This window comes from Lolium rigidum, chromosome 7 (genome assembly GCF_022539505.1).
Source record: "Lolium rigidum isolate FL_2022 chromosome 7, APGP_CSIRO_Lrig_0.1, whole genome shotgun sequence".
Lineage (NCBI taxonomy): Eukaryota > Viridiplantae > Streptophyta > Magnoliopsida > Poales > Poaceae > Lolium > Lolium rigidum.
The window spans coordinates 103,872,951-103,884,531 of NC_061514.1; the positions used below are offsets into that span (position 1 = coordinate 103,872,951).

The 11,581-nt window shown below is 43.9% G+C and overlaps 1 protein-coding gene across 1 annotated transcript; it reads left to right on the top strand.

Moving 5' to 3' along the window:
- The first annotated feature begins 3,254 nt into the window (after positions 1-3,254).
- On the top strand, positions 3,255-8,957 carry LOC124669329 (protein NLP2-like). The gene is made up of 6 exons (XM_047205965.1): positions 3,255-4,269; positions 4,981-5,022; positions 5,155-5,883; positions 6,964-6,969; positions 7,219-7,336; positions 7,466-8,957. The coding sequence occupies exons 1-6, from the start codon at positions 3,406-3,408 to the stop codon at positions 8,518-8,520; spliced, it is 2,814 nt and encodes a 937-aa protein (XP_047061921.1). The 5' UTR covers positions 3,255-3,405; the 3' UTR covers positions 8,521-8,957.
- Positions 8,958-11,581: the final 2,624 nt, after the last annotated feature.

Below are 11,581 nucleotides of genomic sequence, written 5' to 3' on the forward strand. Positions count from 1 at the left end.
GTGTTGTACATACCCTTAGAGCTCCTACAGTGAGGCTCTTGTGCACAGGCGCTAGGGAAGAAATCCCAGCCGTTATGCCAAATTCCTGGCTGTTTCCTTGCATCGACACCTAACTAAGTGCCTGAGGCCTCAACAATCTGAGCAGAACACAATACCTAACTGCAACGCTAATATCCATGGAGCAACCGATTAGCGTCCACATAAGCATGCAGATTTTTCGAAAACAGTATGACGATGAAACTTTTCACCTCCGTGCAACCTACTAGCAATTGCATGGGCAAGTTCCAACTCAATATACATGCGTGTGGTTTTTTTCTTCAGATTTCAACAAACCCTACTAACACATTTTTTACTAAATCTTGGAAAGGGGGTCCCCGTGTACCTCATTCGTTGTATTTTACGCTGACGGACCTAGTATGAACCAAGGGGTGGAGTACTTCGTTACTCAATAATTATCAGGTCAACAAAACAAACAAGCATTGTGTACCTCACCCCACACCCACTTTATAATGCAGAGCACTAGAGCAAGATTCTCACGCTAATAATGCAATTTGTGATTTCCCAAATCCAAAGATATTCTCGTAAGCACCGCGCACCGGCGTCATTCGCTGACTGAACAACAGAAGTTAGATAGTTTCGCAAAAAAAAAACAGAAGTTAGATAGTATGCTCGATGCTCGTACGGACCTCAAAGTACTTTCCCGGAGGTTCAGTGCTATATTTCATTGAGAAAAGGCTCGGGTGGTACGTACGCCATTTGATGTTGAAAGCATCCAGCCTACTGAGAGCGATTTTGTAGGCTAGTTGCACGGTTGCCGTCGCTTAATTGGAAAATGTTGCGTGGTGTCTCTTTTCCAAATAGTAATTGAGCTCATCAACAGAAAAATGTCAAGTGGCAAAGAGGAGAGGATGGATCGTGGGAGTTTTATACGGTTTTGGTTGGTTGGTCAAACTTTGGCATTAGGTAGCAGTGCATCGCACACAACTCTAATCCTCATAAAAGAACATTATTGAAAATGAGACAGTAGTAAAATTTGAAAGTCCTAGTAGCAGTAATATTTTGCGGACAATTTGCATACTAGAACTTTTTATAGTCCTATGGTATTCATTGTACCATGAAAATGATATAAGGATTTTTTAAAGATGTGTAGTCAACTATTTTGTTCCTATTAGTTAACTTGCAAGAATATCGTGTTGATTTTTTCTTTAGAAACACAGTACAAACGCAGACGCTCACGTACACGCGCATACACTCACCTCTATGAACGCACACACGCACACCCTACCCCTATGAGCACCTCCGGAAAACTGAGCTAGCGGATTGTATCTTGAAGTTGACGAAGTCACCACAGGCGCATCGCTGTCGACAGGAACGTCGCCTCCCACTGGATGAATATTCCGCCTTTATAAGACACACAGATGTCAAACCTGGGGTTTGAACTCTGGTGGGCCGGGGGTACAACCACCCTCCTAACCACCCAACCTCAGGTTGGTTCTCGAAAATCGTGTTGATTATGATTCCACAGATAAAATAATCTGCCGATGAATTTTGATAAGCATAATATCTTTCAATTTTCATGTGCATCCTTTGGATGGAAGAGTTCCTAGACATGGGCATTTAAACCATTCTTCTTGAATTGAGTTGATTTTTACAAAAAATTACTCTGCATAGTGAACGCATAAATCTTAAGATTATAGGATCTTTAAGATTTTGAGGAGATGTCTTCCCTTTTGTACAAGGCAAAGAGGAAAAACCTATGTTGGCTTACAAGAATGGGTGACTTCCTTTGTGTAGTTCTCTTGTTTTGTTGCTTCTCGTTAGTTAGTTAGATTCCAACTCTAGCTCTGTTTGTAACTTAAACCTTCTTTCATCTCAAAAAAACTTAAACCTTCTTTATATATAAATTAAAAATCACTCGGGGTAACCTACTGTACAGCTTAAAAAAACCTCTCTCTTCTTAAATACAAGATCATTTTGTTTTTTTAGGGTAACTTTAACTAATAATTTGGTCAACCAAATATAAGATGCATATTATTCAAAAAATATAACATCAGATGCACATTTCAACTAACTTTTCAATGATACATTTTTAAATAACATATAACTTATATTTAGTGGACTAAATTATTAGTCAAAGTTCGACGAAAAATAATATGACATTGTATTCATAAACGGATAAACGGAGGGACTACATATGTAATTAACCCCCAAAGCGATAGCACTATCCATTGTCCAAGTGACCAAGTGTGCTGCAGCTGTGGAGTTTGTTTCGTATCAACTTCTCACAGCAGTAAACCCCTTCCTTTCCCAAAACAGAGGAAGAGAAACCGAGGCCAGAAAAATCAAACCGATTAATAAAAAACCATTTAAAATGGCATCCATGAGCTTAAACAAGACACCCTAGAGCCGGGAAGAATCCGCTGCCGGTAGTAGAATAACAGGCGCAAAGCTAGCAACAGGTGCTCTTGAGAATTTCCATCCTCCAATCCAATCCAACCCCCTTCTCCCTCTTGGTCTCTCTCACAGAGACTATCCTCCGATTCTCCCCTCCCACCGCTTCCTCAGATCTGCGCCACCGCACAGCCTCCCGTCATCCTTATCCGCGCCGCCGACCCAGGAGAGGCGGCGGCCGCTTGGTGTCTTCCGTCAAAGGCTCGCGCTTTCTTCGGCGGAGGCTGCTGGGATTTCTCTGGACCAGTAAAAGGTTCTTGGAGCCTTCCGGTTGGTCTGGTGATTAGACCGAGCTTGGAGGTGGTTGGCTCTCTGCAGTTCTTGCCGGCTCGGATTGCAGGTTCCGAGCCAAATACTCTATTTTGTTTTGGTCATCAGCGGATTTGGCGAAGAAGTTTCAGGCAAAGAGGATTGGTTTTGGAGAATATCTTTCAGAATTCGCCTCTTTCTGATTGCCTCGGCGCTTAATTTCAGATCACAGAGATTTTTTTTTGGATGAAGACGATGGATTTTTCTGGTATCAGCGAGTCGCCTCTAGCCCAGAATCCTGTTTGATTGTAGCTTCTGCGCCATTTCTGCCAAGCATCCGTTTTGTGTGCTCCTCCCTCCGTCAAAAGACAGGACTTGGGCGGTTGTGCCGCTGCTTTAGGCTGCTGCTCACCTTTCCCTCCCAAAGCTTGGCCTTTTGAGTTCCCTTGCTGGTGGATGAACTGCTGATCCACGAGTCTTGGAGTGTGCATAGTCGCTCTATCAACTGTACAATCCCTTCGAAGAAAGGCTGTCTCCTGTGCAGATACTGCCTACTAAATTAGTCCCTCTGCTATACTACAAAGATTCTGCTTTGACGGAATACAGTGCTTCCCTTTATCTCTTGCCCAACAAAGTGCACAAGAATCTTTGTTGTCATTATAGGAGTTGACAAGTATCTGGAACCAATCGAGGGGGAGCAAAGCCATGGACGTGCCGGCGCCGTCCAGCCGTGCTGGATGCAGTGGAAGCATCGGCAGCCCTTCGGATGATCCGTATGGCGCCGCGGCCATGATGAACTTTGATGGGTACTCTGAGCTCTGCAGCAGCCCTTCACTAACCGATCAACTCTTCTCCTTACTGAATGATTCGTCTACACACCAGATGTTCGCTATGTGGTCATCCTTAGGATCATCGCCTCGTGCATCTGGTATCAGTGAAGATATGCAGCTCGATGCCTTTTCCAGTGAACCTGGGCTTCAGAAGACTGATTTGGTACCGTTGGCGAACCCGGCTGAAACCGCAAGAGTAGCCAAGAGTTCAGGCGAGCTTGGGTCGGCTGGTGTTGTCCAGCAAGGAAGTACTAGCTTGGTTCCGAGGCCTGTTGCTGGTAACTTACTCGCTGAAAGGATGCTCATGGCTCTGAATTTGTTCAGGCAGTCGCTGGGCGGTGGCGTTCTTGCCCAGGTCTGGATGCCTGTTGAGCAGGAGGGGCATGTCGTGCTGAGTACATGTGAGCAGCCGTTTCTGCTTGACCAGGCTCTTGCAGGGTACAGAGAAATATCCAGGCAATTCGTATTCTCGGCGAAGGAGGAGACTAGCCTGTACCCAGGTGTTCCAGGGAGGGTCTTCATCTCTGGTGTGCCAGAATGGACCTCAAATGTGCTCTACTACAGCAAGCCAGAGTACTTGAGGATGGAGTATGCAGTTCGCCATGACGTACGAGGATCACTTGCAATGCCGATTTATGACCCCAGCAAGGGCAGTTGCTGTGCTGTGCTTGAGCTTATCACAAAAAACGAGAAGCCTGATTTTGATGCAGAGATGGATAACCTTCGGCAAGCATTGCAGGTAAGTCCTCCCCCCTCCCCGCTGGTCTCTCTCCCCTTAACAATCACGTTTAGCTGTGGGGATTCAGTTTCTTAACTTCAATGCATAATAGTGAATTTACCCTTGGAGCCTTGGAGGAGCATGCGTACTTCTGGTTGCAATTTCTATTAGATTTATTAGTGACTTCTACTAGTGCCATAACAAGGGAAAGTGAACTGATAGTAGATGGAAGTTCTTGCACCCATTGGTACCATGTATGGATGCCATGAATAGTGTGTACACGAATTTAAATGTTAGAATACAAATGACCTAAGTTTGTCTAGCTGATAGTTGATAAAGTGATACTTATTTACGCAGACATGCCCTGGACGTAGTTCTGATTGGAAACAGCACATTCCATAGCATGAATTCCCTCGAAAGAATAATTCTTCTCATTGTCCAAACATTTAATTATATATATCATGTGTTTTCTTCATTTGCTAAAATATCTTGTGATCTAGTTAACTAAAATAACCTTGCACATCCCTGCTTTAGTATTTTAACTTCGCTCTAATTAATTGAGCCGAGAATCCGTGAAGTTGCTAGTGCTTAGCAGTTAGATCTAATTCACTGAGCTGAGAATCTGCGAGTGCCGAGTTAATATTCTTCGTTGTCCACAGGCAATTATGTGCATTACAATCCGCATTCTACTTAGCACTCAAATTTAATACTTGCCCCATTACTATTTTGTAGGCTGTGAACTTGAACACTACGAGGGATTGCAGTAATGGCAAGGTAACATTCTTCACTTCTAACATAGTTTATGCTCCATTTCTGCTGTGCATCATGGGTGCTGGATGCAAATTCTCGTTTTAGCTTTTGTTTACCTAGTGGTATTTAATGCATGTGATGTCTCTTCATTTGCAGTTTTATTCAGAAAATCAGAAAGCTGCCTTTACTGAAATATTGGATGTACTAAGAGCTATTTGCCACGCGCACATGCTTCCATTGGCCCTTACATGGGTTCCTACATCAGATGAAAGTCGCGATGGTCATATTGTTGGACAAGAGAATGTCTTTGCTTCACGGTCAGGAAAAGCGATGCTCTCGATCCACAAATCAGCTTGTTATGTTAATGATGCAAAGATGCAAGGCTTTTTTCATGCATGTGCTGAAAGTCATCTTGAGAAAGGGCAAGGTATTGTGGGACGAGCACTCAAGTCCAATCTCCCGTTCTTCTCACCCAATATAAGAGAGTACAGTATTAAGGATTACCCACTCGCACACCATGCTCGTAAGTTTGGTCTGCATGCTGCTGTAGCAATTCGGCTAAGGAGCACATACACTGGTGATGATGACTACATACTAGAATTCTTTCTCCCTGTCAACTGCACAGGCAGTGAAGAACAACAGTTATTATTGAATAACTTGTCAAGTACAATGCAAAGAATATGCAAAAGCTTGCGAACAGTTTCTGAAGCAGAGGTTGTTAAAGTTGATGCATGTACGGGTACGGCATTAATGTATAAGACAACCAGTGGAAATTGCTTGCCTGCTGGCCACTCTGAAAGTTCTTCACATTGTGATCAACCAGTCACAGAAAAGGCATTTCAGGATCTATCTTTGGTCGATAAGCAAGGGGACACAGCTGAGCAGGTGCGCTCATACTGTAACTTTTACTTTAATATAATGCAAGTGCCTGTGTGTTGCCACGGTACCTCGAGTTTCTTTTCTTACCACACACATAAACACAATGCATGCAAAATTCATGTGTATAGAATAACAGCAATTGCACTTCTCTCCAAATGTATTTGAGTAAACTTACACATAGGCAAACTGAACGACATAACCGAACTAATTCAATTGGGGAAAGTTGTATTTACAAGGCAACTGATGCAATTTATGATGACCATTTCCTTCTTTATATCACCAAATATTTCACAAAATGGACACACATAAGAAAGCATTTATGAATAAGAAACCATGTAGACCAAACCGGATAAATTCTGTCAGTCCAACGGTCACTTCAGAAATCCAAACTAAACAGTAACATTAGGTGACACAATATAAACAACAAATCTGATATCCTCTAGTCTCTTTGCGCCTTCTGCATCCCACTCATCGCACCTATTATATGCCTCTATTTAAGTGTTCCAAAAATGGTAGAAGTTTGGGTTGAGTTTACTAATCATATTGTATGCTTAATGTACTCGTACAAAATTATAAATTCTCATGACTACCAGGAACCAACATGGGTCACAAACTCATCGAGCACCAGCTTCAGGATCTTGCCAATGAGCATAAATTTATGAATAGTTATAATTAGCATAACTGAGCTGAAATCTTTTCCTGAGACTTGCTGCATGACCATCTTGACTCCGTTTTCTGAAGAAGCATATGAGCTTGACTTTAACTGAATCCTTTTTACCAAGTTTTTCCTTCAAATCCCTAGTTTATTTGGCAGTCAGGATGTTTGTGTGTTACAAGTCGTGGGCATTGCCGTACATTTGTAATTTTGTATATTATAAGAAATGCCAATATTCTGATGCCAAAAAAAATTAATTAGAGGAAAAGGATCTCAGCAGTATAGGCTGTTAGCAACTACATTTTTCTCTTGACTGGAAACAGTAGAAGAGGCACCTACTGTGCTTGCATCAAAATTATTTCATGGATATGTATATGGGTGGGAGAGGGTTTCATTCCATAGGGCATGGGGTTACACCAGGTACAGTCGAGATACAGGTTTTAGGCTCATTCATTAGAGGAGGAAACATTCATAGTTGGTTAGTGCTCAGTTTTGTTGACATGCCATGATAAGTAGCCACCATACTTCACGCTCTCGTGGTTGGTTAATATGCAGTTTTGATGTGTTGGTATGTTAAATCTGCAGAACCTAGACCATCAACATTGATGCATGCATTTAAATTGAATTAAGAAAGCATGGGTTATAGATATCCTCTTGACTAAGCTTCTTCTGCATTGCATGTACAGTCTAGTTCAGTGAGACTTGCAGAGAAAAGGCGCAGTACGGCTGAAAAGAATATTGGTATTGATGTTCTTCGTAAATACTTCTCTGGAAGTCTGAAGGATGCTGCGAAGAGCCTTGGTGGTGAGCCTACCCCCGCCCCTTAGTGTCACCTCATTAATTGATCTCTCTGCGGAATGTTTACTGTGGATGATATCTAGGTAATGTGAGTAGTTTATAATGGGCTGTTGTAACATTTTGATACTGTTGCAGTTTGTCCAACAACTTTGAAACGGATATGCCGGCAACATGGAATTTCACGATGGCCATCTCGCAAGATAAACAAGGTCAACCGTTCATTAAAGAAGATCCAAACTGTTATTAACTCAGTCCATGGGGTTGAGAGCTCTTTGCAGTATGACCCTGCTTCTGGATCTCTTGTTCCAGCAGTTTCTCTGCCAGAGAAGATGCCATTCCCTTCATCTGATGGTTTGTCTAGTCCATCCGTTGGAAAATCTGCAGATGAAAAATCTGGCCCAAAATCTGAGCAAGGGTATTCATCGCCTGAGGGATGGGAAAGAGAAAATTGTCAATTGCAGCTCCCTGATGCACAGAAAGGGGAAGGCAATGAATTTCACATGCAGACACGTAACTATAGTGGCAGTGATAATCAGGCTTCTTATGACGCGATTGTCACAGATCATTTAAATTCTGAAGGCACACAAGGACCATTATATCCCACTGCTGTTGTCGGTTCTCTGCATCACAAGGAACCAGGTTACATCAATCATTCTGTCTCTGTCTGCCCAGGCTTCGGGACCATCGAAGACCAGATAGCGGGAAGGAACTCACCACCCATACAGCCGGCAGATATTGATATGTTTGGTGATCACGGAGACAGGGAGCATACTCATCCTTCTACCTCTGGCATGACAGACTCTTCGAGCGGCAGTGCATCAAGCCACCCTACTTTCAAGAAGAACCCATCACATTCGCTGAAAGACAAGAGCAGTCCTGCGCTTACAGTTAAGGGTACCTACAATGGGGACACCGTGCGGTTCAAGTTTATGCCATCGCTGGGCTGGTATCACCTGCTGGATGAAATAGCCAAGAGGTTCAAGCTGTCAACTGGGGTATTCCAGCTCAAGTACAAGGACGATGAGGACGAGTGGGTCATCATGGCGAATGAGTCTGATCTCCAGGAGTGCGTGGACGTCATGGATTCAATGGGCACACGCAACGTGAAGCTCCAGGTGCGGGACCTCCCTTGCCTGATCAGCAGCTCAGGTAGCAGCACTTGTTTGCAGCTGGAAGGACAGAATTCATGACATGGTGAGGAAGCTTTACTTTTGCGGATCTTGTTGCCCCCCCTCAACTGTACCATGTTGCAGTAGGCGTAGTCTATGTTGTAGCGGTAGGGTTTGGTATTTTGTACGCGCGTAGCGTGTAATGTAGCGATAATGTGGGAAGTCCTGAACAGGAAGTGTAGCGATCGCCGCACAGACATTGTGCCTGCCCCGAAACAATGCCGTAGAGGTCCTGATAGTTTGTCTTGGCAATGATGTGTTGCCATGATATTCTACGGTCCCTGTAGGCTACTATGGAACAAAAGCTCCTGCCTGTGTTATGATGCTGGAGAAAACCAGTGTTTCTGAACTTCCTGCGGATCCAAATTATCTTTCCGATGTTGGTTGTTCGGGACACATGAAAGTGCTACTTAGATTGGATGATTTCTGTGAAATGCATACGCGAAATTTCAGCTTTCCGAGCGGGTCTGGTCTGGTTTGTGCCAGCTTGATGTGGATAAATTTTCTGCTTGTTCCAGGTTGATACGGATAGTCTTTCTGCTTGTTCCAGCAGCTCAATATGGATAATCTTTCCTGCTTCTTGCTGCTGTCCACGGAATGTTTCGTTCCTCTATTCCCGGATGGTCGTGCTTTTGCAACAGCTCTATGTGGATTGTGGATAGGAAGCGATTCACAGTCGACACCAGGTTATCTCTTCTGCTTGCCCCCAAATCTCCCAACAGCGATGGGTCATTCTGGACTTGCCCGATCAGAGGTGCAAGTGCTAGTTCCCAGATTCCTGCAGCAGCCGGGGTTATGGACTTGATGATGGATTGATGGGAAAGCTACCGTATGTACTCGAGTGATCTCAAAGTCTAACTGGGAGAGGAACAGAAGAGGCAAGCCATCGGCGTCTTGGGAGTCAAGTGGTGGTTGCGCTGTGGATTCTCGCGAGAGCGATCCAGCAAGCAGCAGTTGAGGAAAAACAGCCCCGAGAGTCGGAGGATTTCTTCACTGGCCGATTGGTTATTCGTGTCGCTAGAGTCTGGGTTACTACTGGCTGTGGAATCGATAATGCCTCTGTTCCAATGGAGATTTTTGGGAATCGATACTGCCTTCACTGGCCGGTTGCTGCATGCTGTAATTTTTTTTACTACATGGGCATGCTCAAAATATTACAGAAGTTTTTTGGCTACACATCGGAAGTTTTAGCAGATTCACGGAGAAATGTTGAAAAACAATGTCACATTTCAACAAATGCTACCTTTAAACGGAAGACTCAAAATAAGCGCAACGTTAAATTTGTGAAGTCATCAACCGATCAGGAATAAAACCACCCAAACAACTGAAAAAAAAGGAAAAATAAACTAAAAAGGACTGGGTACCAGCTAGAAATACAAGCATATGATGTAAACAGCTGAAGACATAAAAAAAAACAAGTCTACTCTGAAACCTACAAGCCCGCATCAACCGATCAGGAATAAAACAACCCAAACAACTGAAAAAGGAGAAATAAACTAAAAAGGACTGGTACCAGCTAGAAATACAAGCATATGATGTGAACAGCTGAAGACATAGAAGAAAAAAAGTCTACTGAAACCTACAAGCCCGAGTCTTCAATTAAAAGCACTGGCGACTTGACCTAAAACTTCAAGCACCAAGATGCCACCTCAAGAAAGCAACACCAAATAAGACTAGCACCTCTGAACATCTTGATTGACAAAGACCACCAACACTGAGGGCACTGCCTAATTGCACTACGGAGAAGACGAGATTCTACGTTCGGGGGGGGGGGAGCATCATGACAACGCCTTCAGGAAGGGGAACGGCGGGAAACATAAGCAAGCTCACCCCCACAAGGCCCTCGAAAACCCCAGATCCGATCACCCTGCTCAGAATGGGAAGTCGCATCTCCAACCCCTCATGATCTAAGAGGGACGAAAGGGGTCCGCCGCAACAACGGCCACCGAGAAATTCCCACTAGCCATCAGATGCTTGTGTGTTCTACTGGCAGGAGGAGAGCACTGAGCACACGATGCTCTTTTGTTATTATGCCATGGAAGTATGGCGAACAGTGGAGAATGAATTTGCGCTTAAGCTAGGTCGCAACGACTTCACCACGCCAAAGACATGGTTTTCTTGAGTTCTTGGGTCGTTCGAATGACCAATAAGCTATCACGTTTGCTACGACATGTTGGCATCTGTGTAGGAACATCAGAATGCAGTCCGCAATGACGAGAAGATGAGACACCATCATAGTCTAGCCGAGCAGATCAAGGAATATTTACACATGATTCTGCTGCATTTATTCAAATAACCCACTCTTCAAAGTCGTGAGACCTCTAAACTGCCTCGTTGGTCTCCGCCATCGGAAGGTACAATTTTCATTAATGTTGATGTACCACCATTCTCTTCTTCGAATCGGATGGGGGTAGGCATCGTGATCAGAGACCACATTGACGATTGTATGGTTGCTTGCAACTAGCTTCTTGATGAGGTTACGGCGCCAGAAATCGCAGAAGCACTGGTTGTAAGGTGTGCATTGACCCTTGCTCGAGATGAAGGTTTGGAAAAAAAAGTCATTATGGTCTCGGATTGCCTCTCTGTGGTTCAGCGTGTTAACTTATGTGCATGACGTTAAAGGGATGGCTGCAACTATGTCTTCAGTGACTTTTCGTCATATTTCTCATTTACTTAATAATTCATCACATGTCTTACTGAAAGATCGAGATGTCGCCTAGAGGGGGGGGTGAATAGGCGATTACAAACTCTTACGGATTTGTCTTGTAATAATGCGGAATTAAACTATCGTTTAGTTTACAAGCACAAACCCTAAATATGCTAAGCTCAACTAGGTGTAACAATAGCAACTAGAGCTAAGCAAGATAGGCACAAGATATATGTAGCACAAGTGATAGCAAGATATATATACTTCAAGCACGATGGCTATCACAAGGAAAGAGAGCTCGGGCATAGAAATAACCGAGGCACGCGGAGACGAGGATGTATTCCCGTGTTCCCTTGCTTTGCAACAAGGTACGTCACGTTTGGAGGGGTGGAGGTCCCACGAAGGATTCCCCACGCCACGAAGGCTCACCCTATT

Coding starts and splice junctions, on each gene's coding strand:
- LOC124669329 (XM_047205965.1), top strand. CDS start 3,406: ATGGACGTGCCGGCGCCGTCCAGCCGTGCTGGATGCAGTGGAAGCATC. Junction 5,023..5,154: donor GGGATTGCAGTAATGGCAAG/GTAACATTCTTC, acceptor CTTCATTTGCAG/TTTTATTCAGAAAATCAGAA. Junction 7,337..7,465: donor TGCTGCGAAGAGCCTTGGTG/GTGAGCCTACCC, acceptor ATACTGTTGCAG/TTTGTCCAACAACTTTGAAA.